Source organism: Siniperca chuatsi, linkage group LG11 (genome assembly GCF_020085105.1).
Source record: "Siniperca chuatsi isolate FFG_IHB_CAS linkage group LG11, ASM2008510v1, whole genome shotgun sequence".
Lineage (NCBI taxonomy): Eukaryota > Metazoa > Chordata > Actinopteri > Centrarchiformes > Sinipercidae > Siniperca > Siniperca chuatsi.
This window is the reverse complement of record NC_058052.1, coordinates 8,303,259-8,327,438: the sequence shown is the minus strand read 5'-3', so window position 1 is coordinate 8,327,438 and position 24,180 is coordinate 8,303,259. Positions and strand designations below refer to the sequence as shown.

Sequence of the window (24,180 nt, the reverse complement as noted above, 5' to 3'; positions counted from 1 at the left end):
TGACCCCTATTAAAGTACTGTCACTCGGACAGCAGATGGTAGAAGCACACACACACACACACACACACACACACACACACACACATACACAGAAAGAGAAGGAGTGGCCATGGCAACAGACTCATAATGGCTGGCCTGTTGTGTAGTGGAATCACTCGGCCTAATTTGTTAAGTACCACCTCAGTATATTTGATTTAATCAGTCTATTCAGTGCACAAAACAAGTGGCATCAAATAAATCCTCATCAGCCAACACTGACAGTGGATCAGACATCTTCTATAGAAACTGGGTGGTGGTTTAATGGGTTTCATGGATGAACATTTTCATACTTTTTTTCACTGTGTTGCAGCTTATGTTTGATAAAAACTTTAAGCACTTCCTCTGAGCTGCTTTATTTTACAATGGCTTGGATATTAACATAGGTACAATTCATTCAAATGTACGTGGGTAGGTTGTACATCACTGAAAACTAAACTAATTAAGCCAAGAACAGTAGGCGAGATCAAAATTTCCACAGATGTTATAATCATCTTACCATGAATAGTATTTGTTCAGAATTGAAAAATAAGATAATGACATCTACAGAATGAAAAAGGGACAGATGATCATCCTGGTTTATATTTTGAGGAAGAATTTCTTCTTGTACAGCAGGCAAGCAATGAGTACCCACAGTGCAGTTCCCCACAGGCTTTGGAAGAGCCACTCCCAGTGGCTCTCCTGGAAGCGCATCTCCCAGCTGAAGGGGAAGTAGAAACCCAGGAGAGAGTGGCCAACATATACAAAGATGGAGTTCATCCCTGAGGAGGAGAGGAGGAGAGACAAACACAAGTTGTTAGTGAACAGGATTGCTCTGTTTTAAAGATTATTATTCTTCATCAGTGACGCTACTTTGCACTCACAACCTCTGTTTTGGAAATTTTGAAAATGTGAATTTGTGTGTGATGTGAATGTGAATGTGAATACTGCCATGTCCTGCTCTGCTTCGTAGTTTTGATTTTCCTTAGTTTCCTTGTAAGTGGTCTGCCTCATGTCTTGGTATCTCCCCTCACCTGAGTGTATTTAAGTCTATCAAGCATCCTGGTTCCTGTGTTTACCACTGAGTTTTGGATTATTTCTCAGTTTGGTTTGTACCATTCCCTTGATGCGGTGGACTTTTATTTCAGTTTGCTCTTTTGGACTTTTTGCTTCTGGTGGACTGCTTACCTGTTTTGTGGTACCTTCGTTTAGCTTTAGGCATTGTCAAAATGGCTGCAATCATGAGAATAAGACCCAGGTTGAAGTATACCAAAACTTTCCTTTAAACCTGCATTAACTGATATTTTGGCCACTTTGTGGCAGCGGAAACAAGCTGTAAACAGAACACTTATATAATCATCTTTAAAGTTGATATGGCACACTTGTTAGCAAACAGTTGCCTATTTACAAAGCAGTTACCGAGCAAACTGAACCAAAACAGTAGTCACTGTCTGGAAAACCAAAACAATGAGCTGAAAGACATTAAGACGCTCAATAGAGCTGATTAGAATTTCAGAGTCAAGTTAATATTCTGTGTGGGTTCATCACTACAAGTAGTCATGTGATCCATTGTTAATAAGCAAATATTAATTATAGCCGCTTTGGGAAATGAAATGCATTTTTCAACGCGTTCAAGGTGTGCAATCATGTGCCAGTCATGTTTCTGGGTTTTTTATTATAACCAAAGCATATACACCAATATAATACATTGAGCCCTTTGATTTGTGAATAAACAGTACCTGGGTATATGAATGGCTGTCCGTCCCACCAGCCCTTCATATCAGTGATAAAGTACATGCCTCCCAGCAGCAGGAAGGAGAAACAGCCCATACACATCACATAGGACAACGACCTGGAGAAACAGACCATCAGCAACATTTAACAACAACAGCAACATTTAACTCTGTACATTTGGGCATCACAAAAAATGTTAGTAGTACAGTGTGAACAAGGGTGTAAAAAAACAGAGTCTATCAATCCTGTACTGCAGATAAATAACACCCAGGGGTGTCGAGCCAATCCAACAAACAGCGGGACAGTTTGCTGGATTGGTCTAAAGCATCAGCAGTGGATCCTTGGCACGTGCTCCATGGAGCTGTGCCAGCCAGCCATGTCCCTGTCTGCTCCTAAGTGCAAGAATGTTTGATGTAATATCATCTGATGTAAAATGGCTGCCTCCCAGAGCCTCCTTGCAGTGGGCTTTTTTATTTTTTTTATCTCAGCTGAAGTGGGTCCAAAAAGGACTCTTGGCTGGGAGTTAATTACTTCTAGACATCCAGGCAGGGACTCGTACTCAAGAGCTCAATAACCTGTGCATGATGAACTGCCTATAAAAGCCAGGCAGGTAATGGCGAGGGATGAGCGCAGCGTTAGTGGGGGCCCCTGTGGAACATCACGAAGAATTTGCTTACACATCACAGATGAAATGGTATTCTTCCTGCTGCAACATTAAAATGATTCACATCATATTAACGGGAATGTGGCAGTCGAACAAATGCACAGGTCATAAAGTAATCTATGTCTGAGGTAGTAATTGTGCAGTATTTCATGCAAAATCATTACAAACATTTATCAAGATGCCGTGGCTTGTTTTTCCAAAAAGGCATATGATATTTTGGGAGCAGTTAGACTACACCGTGGTTATATAGATGCTTTTCCCAGAGCCTGATCCCATTCCATCATGCAGTGCTGGTAAAATGTGTAGTGAGTACTTCTGGGGTGGAGAAAATAAAGCACCCTTTATTTTGCTGGCCGTAAGGAAGAGTGATCATGTTGGGAGGATGTATAACCGCTCCACCTCACACTCCTGACAGCCCGGGTGATTATTTACAGTCGTAGCTGTTGTTAGAGGTAAGTAAACGTGTGTTTTAGCAGCCTTGATTTGTGCCTGTTGGAAACCCATCCTTTCTTTTGTGAGGAAAAGTGACTGGATTTAGAGGGTCAGGAAGCACTTACCAAAGGTTTTTATTGACAGGTATAAATCCTCCGTCTCGTGTGCACTTAGAAAGGATGCCTGCAGAGATTCCCTAAGGGTGGAAATGAAACAGATTTCAAATCGATGGAGGACGATAAAGCAATCTGTATTGGGCTGCTAAAATGTGAGCCAACAGAATCAAGCGAGTCCTGCAGATTAAACGATTATCTGAGAGTCGGATGAACAAGGTCCATCAAGTCACACACACAATATCGGACTGCAGACACACCAATTTGATCATCCACACTGGAATGCTGTGCTCTTCAAAGAGAGCCACCTACAGGCACACCCATTTGAGGCCTGGTTGTCCACAGCTTTATCAACCACGATACAGAGGAACTGTGCACGATCTGATGAACTCTACATCAATAAAAGCTTTTATTGTCTCATCAATTTACCTTTACATATGATTTAGATACTTGAGGAAACATTTTGTGCTCCACAATGAAACCCAGGGCAGAGGCTCAAAATCCAAACATGCTTGTTAGGTGGATATCCATCATGTGTATAGATGACAGAATCGATGGTGTGGAAATAGCCTAGCCACGGCTAGATTGAGTCTCCAGGCTATCCGGGGAGCAGGATGTGGGATGGGGCTGGTATGTGGGGCAATCGCTCAATTTCAATCTTTCACTTCTGGAGCCTGATCGTTGGACTTTAATTAACAGGGGCTGTTGTTTATTAGGAGGAAGATGCATGGCCGCCCCTGAATATCAATCCGCCATAGAAATCACACTACAGTGAACTGTGGTGTAAAACCTTGCTTGTTGTTGGCTGTATCAACACTTTCTGGTTCTTTGTGAACCTCCTGTGCATAATATCAAATCCTGTGGTTGGGTGCGTGCAGAAATGAGCTACCTCCTCCACTGAGGAAACCTGCTAATGTCAAGAGCACATGTCTGAAACAAGAGGCAGTTCAGCTCTGCCTCCTGCTTCCCCTCTGAGGCGAAATCGTATTAGAAAAGTCAATATCAAGAGCAGGCCAATCACTAAAACTAATTTTGCTTTCTTTGTTGGTGAAAAAACTTTGTGGGACTAAAAATAGATTTAGCTACTGAGATTAAAGAGGAAACCAAAGCAAATATACATAAGCAGAACACGTGGGACGATAATAAACTGTACTCATACTTAACACATGGTCGCAATCTGTTCACAAAATCAATAAAAAAAGTCAGCTCTCTCTGTCAACCATTACAAGGTAAGAAAATCTATTTTATTGTTATTCTCTATTTCAGTTAACCAGGATTTTAAGTCCCTGTATTGATCCACCACTAAACACTGTATGATCCTGAAAATAACATCATAATTTTGAGTAGCATTCACATCATCTATATAGCATTAACTGGTGAACCACGAGATACAGTGGAAAAACATTAAAGCCTAATGTTTATTTATTTCGTCATGTGTTACTTTATCACTCTGTGCCTCTGGGAGAAGCCAAATGGATCTAATTTATTTCACCTCCCTCCAGTCACTTGCTCCACAATGATAGTCAATAAGATTCAACACCAGGAGACATAATGGGGAGATTTGTCATTTAAGAATTGAGGTTAATGACATTCAATTCTCACAACAGAATTTCAATTGATTTTCACATATATAAACAGGATTTTTCCTGATTCACAAACACAAAAGACACATTTGTCGGACTTCTTATATTGGATTTAGTACAGTGATACTGGACCTATTACAATCCTATTGGATTATGATACTGTTGTTGTTGTTTTTGTAATTGCCTTTTTTAGGGATGGCAGTGTCGGTCTGTCTGTCTGTCCACCAGTTTGGTCCAGACTAAAATATCTCAACAGCTATTGGATGGATTATCGTGAAATTTTTATACAGACATCCCCTTACTTCCTTTTAGTGAAAAGCCTTGACACCTATTGGACTGATTGGCACAACATTTGGTACAGACACTCATGGTTCCCAGGTGATGAATCTTAAAGACTTTGGTGATCCACTGACTTCTCCTCTAGCATCACCATGAAGTCAACATTTGTGGTTTTGAGTGAAATACCTTGATATCTATCGGATGGATTGCCATAAAATTTAGTACAGACATTGATGCTCCCCTCAGGATGAATTGTAATAACTTTGGTGATCCTCCTGACTTTTCATCTAACACCATCATCAGGTCGACATTTTCATTTGTCCAATACTTTGGTTTGTGTGACCAAATACCTGCTAAACTAATGACATGCCCATCAGCCTCAGCTGTACTTTGTGTTTAGTGCTAATTAGCAAATGTTAGCATGCTAACTTGCTAAACTATAACGATGAACATAGTAAACATACTTGCTAAACATCAGCATGTTAACATTGTCATTGTGAGCAAGTTAGCATGCTGACATTAGCATTTAGCTCAAAGCATTGTTGTGCCTAAATGCAGCCTCACAGAGCTGCTAGCATGGCTGTAGATTCCTCGTGCTGTTTTCTTACATGCTTAGGTTTTGGGGGGATTTTTTTCTTGCTTTTATGGGCTGAAGAGGAACCATTGCTACTGTGGGCCTGAAAACCCCATTGACATATTTGATGTGATATTTCTCTGCGCAAATAAAAGTGACTTGAAGTGACAAACCTACATGGCAGATGTAGTACTGATAAGACAAAGGTTAATGAATGAATTTTTTTCCTTAAAACCTTCAGTGTGGTTTAATCACATTGGTCAAACAGTTACACATACTAGTCTGAAGAATTTAAAATTGCAGAAAAGACACAGTAATGTACAACAGCAACATAACTTCAAACTAATGGGATCTGTTACTGTTTCTGTGTGTTTTTCTCTTGCTGTATCTACTGGCCCCTTCTTTTCATCCTGCACAGTTGGATTTCAAAGGCTGAGTGATGCAGCCAGCTCCTCCAGCTCCATCATCGCTCCAGGTCACAGCACTGCCAGTTCAGGATGTCTGCCTCCACAGCATGCAGGCTCCCACTAACCCCGTTTTGCAAACGAGCTACATCTCTGCAGCATCTCACTGTACGTACATAAAAACTGTGGCCAAGCACAGTTCAGCAAAGCCTGGCCTTTCTGCGTGGATATCTGTCAGTCTCGTTAGAACAGACTAACAACCTCCTGTTTAGAAATGCAAAATGGGCTATCTCGTATAACATATGCTTCTCCCTGTGGGCGACATTCCCCCTCTAAATGAAACAGAGGCCAGCTTGCCTCTTATTGTGTTTTGAGACCACCCAGAATGAGCACAGATCCAAAACAAATATGACCTCAAATGCTATCTGAGCAGATTCATGAAGAAATGTATCTTTTTATTCTGGATTTGAATGGACTTTATTTCTGTTTTACCACTTTATCCATACTGTCATGTGATTAGTCTGTAAATGTTTGTTTAGACTTAGTGCACAGGTATATGAATTGATTGCAGAAGCCTGTAAGTTGTATGCACAACTCTTCTAATCTAAAAGCTCATGTGAGGCACACAGGCAATGAGAGACAGTATGTATCCCCTTGAGGCGCAGGATACCCACGACTGCCCGGAAACACAGCCACACTTGGATGTTGTTTAAATTTACTGAAGTCCTACTAATGAATGGCTTTGGCGGCTATGACTAATACCCGAGTGGCTGGAAAACACGTTGCAGAATTTACCTGCAAAGGCGAAGTAAAACAGCAAGACCGTAAAAGTGCTCAGCTCTGTGTGAGTCATAGAAGCAGGACGATGTTTTAAGTGATTTGTTGCCTTGCTTTTACATTATCAATTGACTTTTATATTCATTTACTTTACCAGCTGTGTTTAAAACCTCCCCCTTGATGTAACGTACCAGGATAACGGCCCACACTAGGAATCGACAAAGGATGTGGATGTTCATCCCCTTGTAGAAAATGATAATTTTCCCGGCCTGTGGAAAAAGAGGCAGAGATAAGCACAGTCACCACAACTCATTCAATCATACATTTAATGAGAAATACCATGTAAACACCAACCGGTTTGTCTATGTATTTGCCCTTGGGTAACCAAATAGGCCTGGGATGTAAGTGTCAATGCCGTGTCCCTGACGTCGCGGTCACATTTCTCCTATCCTGTTGAGCCAGATGTGGGGTGTAAGTCATCCGCACCCTCTGATTAATTTGGTGATGATGAATATGTTTCAGCTGAGGACATTAGCATGGGCGAACACAGAGGAGGGCAGCGGACACCTGGCATGTTGTCTAAGACTCGTTGACTGAAGGGCTCAGTGCTAACCGCCCACTGGGAATTGAGCAATGTGGCTGCTTTTGCATGGCAACTTCCCACAACACAAATGGTTATAAGAGACCAAAAGCTCTCTCCCCACTTTTTGACAACATTTTGTCAATATAGGAGGGCAGCTGTGCACTTAAAATTAGGCAGGAAACATTTTAGCATTGATTACAACTGACCCTCTTGGTAAAGCAGCAGAATGTTAAATGGAGTAATTGTTATAAATGCCAAATTACCATTCAAATACAATGGAGGTGAATGGAATTCTGCTTGCTCAAAGTACTGTTGCAGGTTATTTGCTGTCAGCAGTTTTCATTGGAACTACTCTACTCTACTCTGGAGTTTTTCAAATGTGAATTTAAAATGGGTTGAGCATCACAGATGAAATTTCAGATATCATAAAACCAACCAACCAAAGGCTGGCTTGACCCTTTAAGTAGACCCTTTAAATACAGTATCATGAAGAACATTACTCCTGTTCCAGAAAATTGGAAATCTGGAACTAAATAATGACCACAGAATAATATGGACACTTTATTAGAAATACTCTTGTACCACTTGTTGAATCATACAGGAGAAATAAATGATCCATTTTACCTGCATCCCCATGAATCCCATGACAATGGAGTTGATTGTACCCAGAACCCCCTCTGGGTCAAAGGGCTGCGTGGTGTGATACATTTCCTTGAAAAAGCAACAAGAAGAGGGCCAGCAAGGTTGTATTAATGGTTTTAATTCCACCTGCAAGGTTTTATACTAGATAGATAAAATAATGAATGGTGTGTGAACAAGGCCTTACTTTGCATGTGGGGTATCTGTACATGTTATCACCAAACATCCATTTATCAATGTATCCTGCTGCACCTCCAGTGCAGTTTGGGTAAAGACCGTTATCACCGATTCCACCAGCTCCCAAATACCCTCTGATAACAAACAATATAGTATTATCGGTATTAAAAGAATAAGACATTTCATAGCATTGAAAAAGTAACTAAACTGATTATAAAGGATTAAAAAATAAAACAAAATGCAAGGCTCTAATGAATTTTAGGAACATGAGACAGATTTAACCAAAAGAAGCTCCTCGGGCAGGTTTTTCGATCTGACGGCAATCAGATCATCTCTTTTTTAAGCTTTGTATATATGTTCACCACACATCCTCACATTCCACAAAAAAATTCAAAACGAATCAGATGTTGGAAAAAACACAAGAGCTGTGGGGAAAAGCGCTACTATTTGAATTCACAGTTATCTAACACTGATGCCATGCAGGGTCACAGAAATGGGGGAAAAAACACAAAAAGCAGCACTGAGCAGAAGACACAGAGCGAGGAAGATGGATCCTCTGCCTCCGCTCCTCTTATTGCACATGACAGACTGAGATTGGCTAATTATGCCCTCTGAAGCATCCACCGCAGGCCCATAAATCACGGCGGTTCATAACACCAGCAACACAAGGTGCACACTAACACCTCAGTTGCAGCGCAACAGCCCCAACTGAAGATTATCTCAGCAGGGAGAGATGGGTGAAATTTACATGTTTTAGCGTATGTGTACGGTGTGTGTACGGTGGATTAATGAGTAGATTGGACTCTGGTTAGTTACATGACAGTGGGAGCCTTGCTTGGACTTACGTGGGGCAGTTGGGCACAGGCATGAGCAAAGTGATGCAGAGCCACAGAGTCTCCAGCAGGATGATAATCAGCCACTGTGGCCAATAAAGGACCACATCCTGGACAGGGTTCCACCAGTGATACTGCATCACAGAGTACACATGTTGTTAATGTAAAGTAGTCTTAAGGTACAAAACTGCTTATCTTTTTGACACTTTTTAACATCAAACTTTATTTATGTTTGGCCAGTTATCCCAGCAATTAGAGAAACACAACACTAAACGGAAAAAAATTGACCCAGGAATCCAAGGTGCACACAGCAAATTAGCTATTTATAAATGTTTTGTTCCAGGTTGGACTTCTTTAATGTTTTTTTCCCTGGTGTGTAATGACAGACTAAAGTGAACTTGACAGAGCACCTCACCGCTCTCAGTGGGATTTCTTTCTGGCACCAGAAAGTCTGCAGGAGAGACAGAACAAAGTAGGTGAAGCCCAGACGCTGCAGCACTCCAGGGATCCTCAGCCAGGACCAGGACACTAGAACGCAGTCAACAACACACAGCATGAACCCTCATGTGTGCCTTAACACCCAATGATGAATATGTGAACTTAAAACTCAGGTACAAGTACAGATATAAGTCAGTGGTGTAAAGCTATTCCTGCTGATTTGAGCAAATTATAAATCAGGAAATTAATAATATTGGACGTGAGAACATCTTCTCAATCATTCCACTACTACTACTTCCTGATGGAGGATGATGGACGGAACGGCACACTGGGAAATTGTTATCAGCCTTCAGAATATGGACATGTCAAGAATGTGGGAAGCTAATCAAAGATTCCCAGTTATCTCTCAGACTCGACAAATTGGGGAGGATAGGATTGGCTTGTGGTTGAGAGATTGATGGTAATCTCCACATTAGTTAATTGAAAACCTCTTTGCCGCCCGCACAAAGTGCCATAAAAACAGTGTAATCCCAATCACTGATCTGGACAAATCAAATAAGAGGCGGAACTCTCTTCTTTCACAGGAAAAGAGGAAGCTCCTACTTATGACACATTTGTTAATTTTGCAGGTTACACCCCCACCAAGATAATTTACTGTATCTGCCCCACAATAAAACTGTCACTTAAATAAAAAACATCCTGAAAGTCACAGTTTTAAGGCAAACTGCAGGAAACAGTAACATCTTTTGTTTCACTTTCAGATCAATTTATGTAGTTTTTGTGTGCAATTGAGACCCTTTTCGACGTTCAATATCATTTAAGAAGTGAAAGCTCTGCTCTCTACTTCCATCTCTGAGCACTTTCAGTGATAGATTGAATAAAATAACGAGTCAATGGCGGAAGTGAGCAGAAATGAATAAAGCCATCAGAAAGTAGAGCAAATAGCTGAGTCAAAAACTTTTCAAAAAGAGTTTTCTTTCTCGCAACAGTAGGGATTCGAATCCGACTTTCTGACCACATCTTCATCTGACTGATCTTTTCTTGTAACTTGTCACCATCCAAAAAAGAATAACCATTGTCAAATGGTCAGAGATAACATCTTGAAAACACAATGTCACCTTAATGTCGAAAACATCAACTTCTAAGGAATCAAGAGAAACAGACGTGTTTTTAGCTTGACCACAATGCATTTTTGTAATGGAATCCATTAAATCAAGTGCTTTATAATTTTCTAAACCAACAAAGTAGTGTGTAGGTGTGTAGGTAAAATTGGACTTTCAAGGTCTTTAACAGTGCTTTGACGATGATTTCGACATCTAACATCTAGCAGCGTTCATTTGAAATGACTCATAGTTGATGTCAAAGGTTAACACCTTCTTCTGTCTCGTCTGACATTGAAACATATTGAGCTGATATGACTCAATTCTCTTATTAGATAAAACCCTGCGACTGAACTGCAGAGGATGTCCTTGGAGACAGAGGGCAAAGCTGCACTGTATGGTAAAAGTCACTGTGCTGTTATGATCAGCTCCAGCAGCAGCCTCTACAGCAGCTGCATCGGGCTGAAGGGTGTAACACTATCTGTTTGTAATTGTCCATTACCACAGCGGTTGTTTTTGCTCAATCTGCCTCTGTTAAACGTCCCCTGGTGCTGGATTTTGAGACTGCACACACAATAACAATATTTTTGTTAACCCAGTTACGCAGACATCCACCCAGGAAAGTCCATTATCACTGGGAATGGCTAATGTGTGAAGGGCGCCCTGTGCATCCCCAGGTGGACGATGAAACAGGGATTTTCAGCCTGCTTTCCCTCCTTTAACCCCGACACAGCCCTGCGGCTTTGGCTTTATCACAAATCTGGATCTAAACACATATAACATTTTTGTCTTTGTCACCTGTCTTTTAGCGTTGTGCATATTATGAACATACCAAATATAAGCTATATATTACTCCTATCTTGTATGACATTAGGGCTGCAGCTAAAAAATATTTTCATAATCAATTAGTCTGCTTTTATTCATTGATTATTCATTTGGTTTTATAACATTAAAAAACAGTTAAAATTGCCTGTGACAATTTCCTAGAACCCAAGCTAATGTTAACACATGTCTTGTTTTGTCCGACCAACAGTCAAAAACCCAGATATTCAGTTTACTACAATGTTACTACAATTCAGTTTACTACAAAGACAAGAAAAAGTAGCAATTTATCACATTTGAGAAGGTAGAAGCATCAAATGTTTTGCGTTTTTTCTTGAAAAATGACTGAAACAATTAATCCATTATCAATATAGTTGCAGATTAATTTTCTGTCGATTGACCTATTGATTAATTGACTAATTGTTGAAGGTCTATATGACATAATATGGAATGGATATTGAAAATATCTTGTTACAGAATCTGTGTCAAACTTGTTTGATGCTACATAATGCTGCATTTTCTGATGAATGGGTGTATTAAAACAAGTAAAGCCTCTTTTTTCTCTCCAGTGGTGCTAATGCTATATGTGGACATATTATTAGACACGCCAGAGTCTGTGTTTTAATAATTTCCCCAGTGTTCCCCATCCACATATAATGTATTTGTTCCATTAACAATCATGTGCTAGATTTTGCACCTACGTGGTCCGTCTCTTGGAGAGTAGTTGAGGAAGCAGAAGCCGAGCATCAGGAGGACGACTGTTCTCCAGGTGATTTTGCGCAGCAGCTGCAGGCAGCTAACTCCTCTCCTCTGCATGGATCTGAGAGCCAACACCACCGAAGTCCCAATAATAAACACAAACCTGAAAAATACAACAGTATTATGCTATAAAAGCATGTATATATGCACAAAAATATGCATATTAGTGTATGTGAAAATGTCTGACTGTTCTCTGTTCCCTACCAAACCTACCATGGCATGACAAGATCTGCCACGGTTAGACCTGCAACAAATCCAGAGGCATAAATTAATATCAATAGACACACTTGAAATTGATGCCATTATACAGAGTTCACAGTTCTTGCCCTTTTCTAATCTCTGCAATCCCAAATGACTACAAGGTGAATTAAGAACAATGTTATGTCCTTAAAGTGCTGCTCCTGTCATTAACTTTCCATTTTGAAAAGGTGAATAAATATCCACACTCCTGTGACAGCAGCGGCCCTGCAGCAAAGAGAAGATTAATCAAACCACCCCTGAAATCAATACACCCTTGTAGTTGTGGCAAAGAGGCGAGCATAAAATTTAAATTGAGAACACCCCTAAACAATGACATGGATTTCATAAAAGTTGCAGTGACATTTTCGCTTTTTTTTTTTTTTTTTTTTTAACTTTCATTAACCTGGGGAAAAGGGATTCAGCTGTCTCTTTGGGTCAGAGGTGCCTTGCTCCAGGGCACCTCAAGAGTGGCTACTGGAAGTGGCGAGTACCACTCATTCAATGCCCCCCTCCCATATTCTCCCAGCTGCCATTTAAACACTCATCCCCCCTCCTTCTCGTCTCCTCCCTGGTTGTTAATAACAATAAAAATCTATGGATTATGCCTTTGATTTGGCTTGTATGAGAAATGGCATCCTGTGTGTTTGGTTTGAGACTGCATTCATCACAATTAGTGACAACAGGTCAGAAAATGCTGCAGACATGATGAGGAGAATGCTGCCATTGAATGATTGCCTTGAGTTCACACATTCATTTTGTATCTGGCTCTATGTGAAAGAAGGCGTACATTAATACTGGAAGTATCTGCTCCTTCCATGAAACAGACGGACCACTGTGAGCTGTTGGTCCTTTCAGCTATTAAATCTACTTAAATGGCAGATGTAGATGAAGGGAAGCACAATTAGAGAGGAGTTTCAAATCATTATAAGGGTGCAGGTTGTACTATACAAGCTGTAGTGTAACTCTTATTTTTGTTTTATTTTGTGTTTTTGTGCATGTCTTATACTTAACCATTCCACGGTGCATGTTGAAAGAACCAGTAGCCTCCTCCACCGTAGTTCACAAAAACCATCACTGTCAGGGAAAACCTACAAAGACAGTACAACGAGTAAGCACTATAGCTATAAGTAAATGCAAAATCAGTGATAATTGGGATTAACCTTCATGCAGTGGAGTGAATAATGGAACTAGGGGTAAACTGTTATAAATACACGAAATACAAAATAAAACATCCATATCCATAACTGTTTTCTTACCATCTTACTAATACATCTGATACAATATTAACTTTTGAATTGAAGTTTAAGAGGCCTGAGGAGGGGCTTTTTATTCTGTCACACTCCAAATGCAAGGTAATGCAATCTAAGCATTATGAATCACTCAGGAAATGAACACTCGTCCTCTGGATCTCCTCAAGCAGGAGTGCTGACTAAAGACTTTGCGTCTAATATATGATACACTTTATACTTTAGCACTGGCCAAGGCTGCTGAAACACAGCACACGTGATGGAGTGCTTCACTGAATCAGACATTGGAGAGAAAAAGGTGTTTGCGTTGCATGTCGGAAAGTGGGTGGGGGCCATTACACAACACAAACTTGCAGGGGAATGTAAATGGTTGCGTGGTCAAACGTCTGCAGAGCTCCTTTCACCATCCTAAATACTTGAATTTATGCTTTTGATTCATGTGTTATTTAATCAAATAGAAAAAAATATCATGAGGGGGTCTTTAAGAGCCATAACAAGATTAGAACAACCTCTAAGAACAAAACAGTCTGATAAGGTGCACTGTATCTACCTCTGCCTCCTCTTGTTTTTCTGCCTAGATTCAATTAAGAGGTGCACCAAAGCCATTACTGCTCCTTTAGCCCCAACCTGCTGATACAAGATTTTAATCGGCCACTATCATCTCAAAAGGGCTATTAAAGTAGAGTAAACCCTGCTGCACGTGTCCATGTACTCGTTCTCGCTCTCTCTCTCTCTCTCACACACACACACACACATGAACGCAGGCTATCATTTAAATTGTGACGAACATATCCATTAGTTACCATAGTGACAAAGACAGAGGTTAAATGACTAGCCAGATGAGACCCGGTGAAAATCACTGCAATATCAGGGCTTATTGGCCGTCTTTTTAATCAAAACACTGTGTGTGTTTGATTTTGAATGCAAGCTCCATTTTAGGCAGATTACAGTAGAAATGCTACACACATGTGACACTAGTGGCTGCTAGTTATGATTAAGGGAAACTATAAGTGCTTAATTAATATTATGTGTGCTGAGATCACTGATCATGTTGCCCCAAAGTTAATATAAGATCATGTCCAGGTGGAAGCACCACAGGCTTGTTTCTTGGTTCCTAATCAGGTTTAAGTTGTAAATATCCCTGTGAATCCTTCTCCAATGAACATTTGTCACTTCAGTAATAGACTTAATTCATGTCTGGCAATCAGTGTTCATGATTTATAGCTAAGAGATTACAGATAGACGTGTCTTTCTTGCAGCAGTGACAAGTGGTTATGACTCACTGATAGACGCTTATGGACTTCTTTGATTTGAATCACTGTACATGCATTACCAATTAGAGTATTAGCTTAGAACATTTCCCCGTTGCAAATGGATAGTTACACTCCATCACTGCAGAGTATTGAGTTACCTACTGTGCTGGCCATATCAAGTACATGGACACCCATTCTAGTCATAATAAATTACTACTTGAGTGGAAATGCCAAGGTTCTTTTTTTTTGTGGGCAAACTTCAGAGCATATCTGAAACTGAATCGGAGGAAAACTTGGAGCTTAGTCAAAATAATGAGAATGAATGAGTCAGCCACCTGGTGTTAAATGGACCTGACAATCCATTGTTTTGCTGTAATAGTTGTTCCCTCTGTTGTATAGCACTGCTAACTACTGACGGTGCGATTTTCAACAGTAAGGAAACCAGTGACAGGCTTTTAGCAGTGTGGCACAAGATTAAAATCCAAATCCTTTTAGAAATATTAACGTGCCACGTACCCTACTGTTCTCTGTATATCATGTCAGCGGAGTCTGAGCAATGATCAGAAAAACCTTTCGGCTTAGAAGAAAATCCTTTTGCCTTCAGAAATGTCTCAGCATTTATGGCAGATGACTGATGTGTCTGTTCTCTGTAGAAAGTTGTTACTTATCAGGGGTATGGATCATAAGTCACAGGGCCGAGGAGGCACACACAGCGTTACTCTTGAGCGCTGAGTCACAGTTTGATTAAGTGTGTTGTCAGGTATGAGAATTTCCAGTATTACCAATCAGGATATCAATATGTGACAAGTATCTGTAACCCCCGGAGTGACATTTCAGCTAATAAGATTGAACAGGACTGCGGCAGGAAGTGTAACTAAAGGGAAATGAAATCGAAATGTATGCTTTCCTTGAACTTCTGCAAATTCTGATGTAAATATACTCAACCAATTCAGCTCCCAAACTAAATAAAACGATGTGGTATTTTCAATTCAGCACATATGCACAGGGATTTCAGATGGCTTTTCATCCAAAAGGAAGCCACAAGTGGAGAAGATGCCAATCGTCTGCTGGATGCTGCCTCTGTGCTGCTGGATTTCCTCATGCTCTCCATTTTGGCAGGAGATCTATGGCCGTGTGGATGTGTGCTGATATGTTGACGGTATTATTACATCAATTATTTGGCAAGGGGGAGGTCAAAGCCACACCAGCATCCTGTTTCCAGAGAGGCGTGCTTTGTGTCTACCCCCAGGCCACAATTAAGGCTAGCAGGGAGCCCAGATTCAATCACATGCATCACTCCTGTCCAACAGAAACACACTGTTCCAAACCCGAGACGCACTGATATCAGAAATCATGCCCAAAGCTATACTGCCTGATAACAAAAGCTTGGGGGAGCATGTGGCCAGACTGTGACCCCTGTAATTATTTATTATGCTGGACCTGTAGATCTTCATCATTCCTCAGACAGCTCTAAAAAGAATTAGCATGTGAACCAGCCACATGTGGTGATAGACTGATAAACAGGATGGTTGTTGATGGCGTACATACCCTCGGAAAGTGTCCAGTGAGCGCAGACGTGTCGGCTTAGCTTTATTGGTATTGTGCTCAGCTTCACAAGCATGCCCTCCATCCTGTAGAAACAATTAGGGAGTAGACAAAATAATATCAGAACGTTGGCTTTTCATATAAGCTTGTATGGCAAGAAGCAACATTTGCTAACTCACTATTATGGCTACTGTATGTATAAGCTAAATCCCTGTTGTTTCTTGTGACTTGCTATTTCGTGCTATTTCTCTTTGTTGTTGCAGTTAATTTCTGTTTGCTTTTGTGAACTTTTTCAGGACTATTCGACTTAACATATTAAAGCAATATTAACTTTTGGCCAGTTGGGGGCAGAGGAACAAAATGTAAACACAAAATTGATGGCCTCATAAAGTTGTTGAGGCAAACGTATTAGCATAACCTTGCCTAATCACACATCTAGCAGACACAGAGCAACATTAGCATTCATTTGGAGTCGTGTTTCTGGACACCCGATGAATGTAAGTCCAATATTCACTCTCCTTTTAGCTCTGTTTTGGTCTCCACTTACTCCTGAGTAAAATATTTGGCTCTTTAGCTGCTAAATGCTCCACACTAGCTAGCTGCTAACTTTGTCTGTCTGTCTTTAGGTGTTGGGCACGTAGTGTACAGTGGGAAAGACACTACAGCGCTCTCTGTAGTGCTGAGTCTGGTGATAATTCTCTGCAGGTTCGTCACTATGACTGAGCACTTTCACATTTTAATATAAAAAAATTCATTAGCGCGGCTTTAAATAATTTAGTTTTTTTTTGTCTTTTAGAAGCCTTCTTAGTTGCCTCACGTTGCTTTGAGTACTTACATATCAAAGTGCTGATTACAAGACCTCTTTTAATAGCTGACAAGTTCTGCTAATTGCCAGTAAGTTAAAAATGACCCTCTTCTGTAGCAGTGATTAATTATGATTACGTTACAACTAAATTTCTTTCTCTTGAAGTGGTCACATTATTTTGTGTACTCTCTGTAGTTTAACATTTTAATAAAAAAAGTGGACAGGTTGAAAATACATAAAATGGCAACACTGTCATAAACTTGTAGCAACCACAAACAATATATATGTAATGCAAACTTGTTTGAAGATTTGACATAACTATAATTGTTCTGAAATGTAAAAATGTTGACAAAACCAAAAAATCCAAAGTGCCACATGGGTCAGAACTCCTCAAAATGATGTTGGGCATCTCTCTGTCCTGGGTCATCCTCTGTGCTGTGTGGCGGTGCCTCTTTTCCCCTCTCTCTGTGAAGGCTGCATTGAGATGACTCTGGCCTGTTGCCCTCTCAGTTGGATTAGCCTGACTCACTGGCCTCTACGCAGCCGTTTAAAGAGCCAGAGCAGGAAGACACCAGCACTAATATGTTATGATGGATCTGCATGCCATCCAGACAGCATATGGAAGACAGAGACGTCTTGCTTGGAAGAATGAGAGGAGCCATTCATGCTCTCCAAAAATACACAGCAGCTCCTGCCATCAAGCATGATGATTGGACGGATACAATGCTCTTTCGCTTCCATGTAAATCTGCTGTACAATCGGCTCTGCTAACATTTGTATCAATCATTCCATTAGTTTCTCCCAAACGACTTGATGACTGGAGTCTCAGAGCAATTTTGGTATGCATCTCAGGCTGCATAGCTGGCCAATGAAAATAATGCAATGTGATCAAGGCAATGTTGACTTTGGCTTACAAAAAAAAGCATAAAGTCAATCATGTGCTGCAGTGAAGATATAAAATTGGTGCAGTAACTTGCTATTGTGCTCTTCTCAATACTTTAATTTCCAGAAACAGGAACAGGACTTTTCAGCAATAAAGACCCCAAACAAAGGTATGAAAGAGGTTTCCATACATTTTTATCATACACACATTATTGATGACCAAAATAGTGGGTTTAATGGTGCATCTTGAACATATTGTGATGCTTAGTAGCTCGATGAGACTACCACTTGAGCACTCATTTGATTGGTTTATGATTGATCTAAATCTAATCAATCAAATCATGCATCTGCGTTGTCTCATTGCATTTATTAAGATATTAATCTAATGCATTCATTAGAAGCAGCATTTTACTTACATCATCCACTGCGTACTGTGGGCCTTGGCAGCAAATGGTCTTAATAAATTTTGATGTACAACGCCTTCTGTAAATGGGATAACAAGTTTGGGCTGCCTGGTTCTGATGGAAGAGTAATCAGTGCAGAATGATATTTTCATTGTGGATGATGTAAAAAACACATGGGTACCTGTAGATGTAGGGTGCCACAACGAACAAGAGAGCGATTATGGCTAGTAAGAGAGCTGCCACCAGAAGAGCTGGAAAATAAGAAAAAGAAATGTTTGCTAATGGACATTGTGTAATCAGACTGTACCACCCTACATCGTAATTCTGTCTGGAAGTCCATGTCAGGAGCTTTATACTGTACATCTCTATCAGAATAGGATCTGACTGGGGATAAAAGGCCTGATTACCAGTCCAAACAGTCTGCTTTACTCGCCTTTGGACTCCCCTGTGGCTCTCTGTCAGTCAACCAGTGTCAAAGGGGATCCCTCAAGTGACAAACAAGGACCTAATGGAAAACTCTTGGTCCATCAACTCATCTCAATCACTCTGGGTAATCTAACCCTGCAGGCGTCCGAAAAGGAAAATGTAAGGCTACACTGGAACAAGGTTGAGAAAACAAAGACAGAGGGAAAGAGCTGGACCAGCAGCACCAGCAGCATTGAAAGAATAGAGAGACATTTTACAGCTGTGCTACTTATTATAAAACTATAACACGCAAGCTCAGGAGATATCCGTGTGGTTTTCTTGCGTCAAAGCACAGCAAATAAGGGGGCAGTATGTGTAGTGTTTGTCTTTAGTGGAAAAACAAACAAAAAGAAGCCATTTTAACCTGAGCTGAATCCACACTATGACATCCACTCTGAGCAAAGAGTGGTCACTTAATCGCCTTGGAAAAGTCATGGCATCTCTGGAGTCCACTCATAAAAACACCATAAAGCTCTCAGCACATGAAGTGAAACAACACTAGATCTCTGCAAACAGCCATGCTCACTCTATCAGTTGTTGCCAGAAAAAACAGAAACTGAATTGAGGCATTTCAAAACAACTAGATTAAGTTCATTTCATCGAAGTCAAACAAACCCTTAATAGCAGTCGACATTGTGGATTTCTTTGTGAGAATTAAGGCCTCAGCAGGTGACTTGTGGTTTGTGGTACAATGCAGAATACAGTACTAACATGATTAAAGGGTGGATCTGATAGCAGCCGCACAGAAACGTATCCTTGAAGAATACCGCACCCAACAAATGACCTCATGAAGCCCCACGGCTAATCAATCTGAGACGCTGAAGTAAACTTTTAAATTCTCAAACAGGGCAACTCTAACCTGTCTTGAGCTGCTGACCAGACCATTACTTAAGCTGAGCAAGTCCTATGGGGAGTTTGTATAATCACCGGTCTGTGGAGCTAATGGAAGCTCATCATACTGTGAGGGGTGCAGTCACACTGACCATGTATCTGCTCGGATAATGGCTACTTGGCCTTAAAAGTCTGATCTACAACATAATCTGCAATATTGTTAAGTAGAGTGTGCATTATGGAGAGTGACGCTTTCAAAATCCCATTACGCCCTAATCCTTCCACACTCCCTAATGTATTACCCACAATCCTCCACGCGTGGAGCCAGGCCTTCAAAACAAACAGAAAAGCTTTTCTTTTATCCGTTTTCAAGAAAGCATGTCTTATCTGTTCAATACACATCATGTCCCCAGAGATGGATGAGAATTACTGCTCAGTAGATGTGGACAAGCCGAGTGATTCTCCTCTTTGCTGACTCAGTTAAGTAGAGAGTGGATCAAAGGTTTGGCCTCAGAGTGGACACAGGTCCTTTTACTGTCACTCTGTCTCACCAAAGCAATCACGCTCACTCCGAGTCAGTTATTCAAAACTGTGCGACTGATCACTTTCATCATCCTGTATTCTTCTTCAGTGTCGTGCACTTACGCAGGTATGCATTGTTTGGTCTTTTATCCACAGTGTGAGTGCAGCTGGGATTACTGGTGGCCTCTGACATCTGGATCCAAACAGAGTAATGGCCACCTTCTCCATATGTCTGACTCCACCTGCATCCAAAACAGGGAAATATTGAGACACACGTCCCTTAAAAGCACATAAAACTACAGGCTACTTTTATTTGATCCCCTCTGAAATGATATTTCCTTAGAAGCATACACTAAATGACTTTTATCATCCACAGCTGCTGTTTTCCCCTTCACCTGACTGTTAAAAATGGGTCTTCCTACCTCCTTCTGATGGTTTTACAACACGTATGAAGCTCAGGAGCACCACCTAGTGTCTGCAGCCTTAAAGTGCATCCCTCTGTCCTCTCAACATCTCCAGTTTCAGGCTCCAGAAAACATGCATTACAAGCTCACATTGATCCACTGTTGGGATGACATACTAGCTATCACTTGGAGTGTTTTTTCGAAGGGGAAAAGGAAATCAATAGCAGCACAGTCTGGTTAGAGACCTGAGCATTGATCTAGGCAGCACAAGATCAGACCTCTGAGAGGGCAAGAAAAAGCACCAGGAGCTTGTCATGTTGCAACCGAATCTCCGGCACCATGTTTACAGGTGACCCCCAAATGGAAAACTCTGCCCCGGTGTCTTGTCAGTCCTGATTGTTTATAAATATGGCAACTGTCTCCTCCAGTTAACATCCCCGCTGAGGTTTCCACAGGACATGCAGCTTTGAAGCTTTAATGAGCCCTTTTGATCAATATTGGAATGTCAGGTCTTATTAACCCCAAAAAGGCTCCTGATCGATACCCGGCGAGATAGTTTAAGGGAGGGCATCACTCGGGTCCAGAAAGCAGGTCAGGATTACTCCCCTCATCCCTGTAAATAATCTTGCGGACTGCTGATGCAATCATCGGATGCCACCACACTATATTATGTCTGGAAACAACAGCAATGCACTCCCACAGGCAGAGTTAATATGAGTAAACAGGAAACAAATCAGCATTTCTACCTCTGAGGATCGCAGGTGAAATGAACAGCTGGTTTGATGTTATTGATGCTTTGTTAGAATGTTGAACTTGTTACCTGCAAAGAGTTGCATTCCTGGTCTGTGATTCCACGCGCATAGTCAGAGTGAATTTAGTGCTGATCATCGCAGATGCATTGTTTCTGTTGGGTTTCAAAGTGAGCAAACGCTGGTACACACACTGAGAAGTAAAAACAGGTGAAACACTGACTTAAAACGCTGACTGTACTTAAAACTATCAGAAAGTCTGTAGTCTAGAGCAATGGTTGGGACCCCAAGACATCTCAAGACAAATCTGATGGGGTCATGCCGATTAAAGGTATAAGGATTCAAAGGTTTTATTTGACAGATACACAAGTAATATGTGTAGTGAAATGCAGGGTGGTGTACTCCTAAGGTTGTGCTAAAAGACTAGTGTGAAAAATAAGGAGCAGAAAAAATAAATAGAAAGGGGAATGAATTATATGTAAAAAAGGAAAATGAACATATGCCACAGGTGCAAATGGGCAATGTGCAGGGCAGTACAAAGGACTCACTGAAGACAATGTGCTTGTCAAGATAAGATAAGCAAGAAAAATATATATTTCTTGCAAAATTATATTTTTTCTGATTTTCCTTGTGAAATACAGGATTTCCTCTCTTCATGTCTCTAAAAATCCTTCAATGGAAACAATTTAAGAAGGAAAAATGACTCTTCTCTAATAGAACTGTCAAAAACTTATGTGCGCAGTAAGACTATAACTTGTGACAATGGCTCACAAGTAAATATATTAATTTATTTTCAAGGATCACAAGCTAAAACAGTTAGAAAATCAGGCAACTTTTAAAATTACACACAAAAAGACAGATAAATAGCAGATTTAATCAGCCTTAAATTTACTACTTTACTAATTTACTTTGCTTTTCTCTTGCACCCTAAAAATCCATTAAAGGGGCACTCCACCGATATTACACATGAAGGCCAGTTTACTTGTTATAAGGAGTACTGCACAACCTTTGAAACAGTTGTTGGATAATGTCTTCTGTGACTCTGAAGGGAGCTTTCCAAAATCTGAGGAATTAAACCTGATGATGACATGAGGTGTATCTCGACTTTTAACAGAAAGACTGGATTACAAACTGAAGATGTGGGGTTTGGAAGATGTGGGCAATTACCAGGCAGGGGAGGTCTAATAAAAGATACTTTTGTGTTGCTTTATGGAAAATGTAGGATCCAGTGTTTTTGAAGCTTGGCTCATAACAGGCACTAAAAGTCAGGCTATCACAGATTTTCACTATTCTTTTTAAAAAATCTGTCTCGTATGAGTCGCCCAACTTATGGAGGGTCCAATGCTAAATCACAGCAGCACCCCTTTAACCTTTCTAGTGACTGGAAAGACCTGGGTGAGAAACATGAATGTCAAACTTGTCAGTGTGTCTAACTTTAAAATTGACACATCCAAATCCAAAGTATATATCTTTCTGGAGAACTTGCTGTCTTATCTTCATATCTTAACAAGCAGAGAAACCTGGAGAAACAGATAGAAGGAGGGAAGGGACAAACAGAGAGACAGCATATATATTCTTTACCTTGTAGCAGTAATCTGACGTGTAGAAGACCTGCACTTGTTCTGCCAGCTGGTTATGAAATGTTAACAAAGCCTGGTCCATTTTCAGAGCAGGCCCTGCATGAATTCAAAACAGCACTGATTTACAGCTGGTAAACAAAAGCTTTTGGTACATCATAAATATTAGATAGAAGGGTGTATCAGATCACTGTCATCATTAAGATCATAACACTGACTCAATACCATTGACTGAGTAAGTTCTCATACTACTGTCCATTTGTTATAATTGAATTTTAACCATGATTATGGAGACCAAACATTGATTGTAGCTATGCTTTGGTAGAATCCCACGTCAAATAGTCACTACAGGAACACTTTTGACTCCATGCCTGTTTAAGACTGAACACTAGAATGATCCACATCCACCTTTAATGAATCCTAGAAGACTCACCTGGTTTTAAGTGTCCTCCATAGCTGCTGGTTGCAAGGATTAACAAAGTTAGACTGGTTTGTAGCAGTTTCCTGGGCTCCATGTTGCTACTTGAAAACATCCACTTCCACTACTCATCTTTATAGCACTCACACCAATATAAAAAGCGGTCAAAGGGCAGCATGCATGCGTGGTTGGTGGTTCCTTTTATCTGGTTTGCTGGTGATGCATATATTTGAAAGAACTTTTGGGGCAAAATTAGTCCACAATTTTGTGGTAGAGATGATGAATAAAATAAGAATGGATGGTGAAAACAGACACTTCACATGTTTAAAAAACTTATATGAGTAAGTGTGTGTATTAATGTAGAAGTCAGAGGGATAAGCCACATTTACAAAGATAATTTATACAACCATTTGACTCCAATCTAATGGTTTTGTTCTAAATCACTGCTTGCCTTCCTTTCTAACCAAAACACTGAAGCACCATTCCCATTTCCCCATCTAGCCAACCGTTAAATGCAGATCACTTGTCACATCCTCTCTCTCTTTTCATTTCATTAACCAGTTAATTTCCCTGAGCGCTCGCTGTGACAGATAGTTGACCGGGGCGATCTCACAGGAGCAGCTCATTAACCTTTGACATGAACTCCAGTCAGCTGAAGAGCAGAGCTTGCTTTAAAATCTGCTGTCCTGTTGAACAGAGACATCATTAACAGTGGAATATTATTCTGAAGCTTAAATTCACATTTAATATGTGTACATATATAATATAAAATAGATTATTAAAGCATGTGTAAGAGTATCTTCATCCTTTCACCACACAGCAAACACTGCTGCACTGGCCTTTGTGTTGAATTCTGCTACAATTAGCTGGCCTCATGCATGCCTTGTGCAACAGATGACAGTTTATGATTAA

General features: G+C 40.5%; 1 protein-coding gene across 1 annotated transcript; it reads right to left on the bottom strand.

Annotated features, from left to right (window-relative positions):
• Nucleotides 1–274: 274 nt before the first annotated feature.
• si:dkey-192p21.6 (uncharacterized protein LOC565246 homolog) lies at nt 275–23,715 on the bottom strand. The gene is made up of 18 exons (XM_044215300.1): nt 23,284–23,715; nt 22,855–22,949; nt 21,345–21,466; nt 20,244–20,362; nt 18,484–18,553; nt 18,315–18,381; nt 16,215–16,297; nt 13,178–13,254; nt 12,140–12,170; nt 11,869–12,029; nt 9,223–9,335; nt 8,820–8,941; nt 7,985–8,108; nt 7,783–7,869; nt 6,767–6,844; nt 2,971–3,041; nt 1,755–1,867; nt 275–797 (listed from the first exon to the last, which is right to left on the bottom strand). The coding sequence occupies exons 1-18, from the start codon at nt 23,381–23,383 to the stop codon at nt 616–618; spliced, it is 1,815 nt and encodes a 604-aa protein (XP_044071235.1). The 5' UTR covers nt 23,384–23,715; the 3' UTR covers nt 275–615.
• Nucleotides 23,716–24,180: the final 465 nt, after the last annotated feature.

Bases quoted from the DNA above. Each gene is read 5' to 3' on its own strand.
- si:dkey-192p21.6 (XM_044215300.1), bottom strand. From the start codon at position 23,383: ATGTTTTCAAGTAGCAACATGGAGCCCAGGAAACTGCTACAAACCAGT. The intron at 18,554-20,243 runs GTAAGTGCACGA...CTTATTTTCCAG, and splicing joins ACCAAACAATGCATACCTGC to CTCTTCTGGTGGCAGCTCTC. The intron at 18,382-18,483 runs GTACCCATGTGT...TCCCATTTACAG, and splicing joins GTGGCACCCTACATCTACAG to AAGGCGTTGTACATCAAAAT.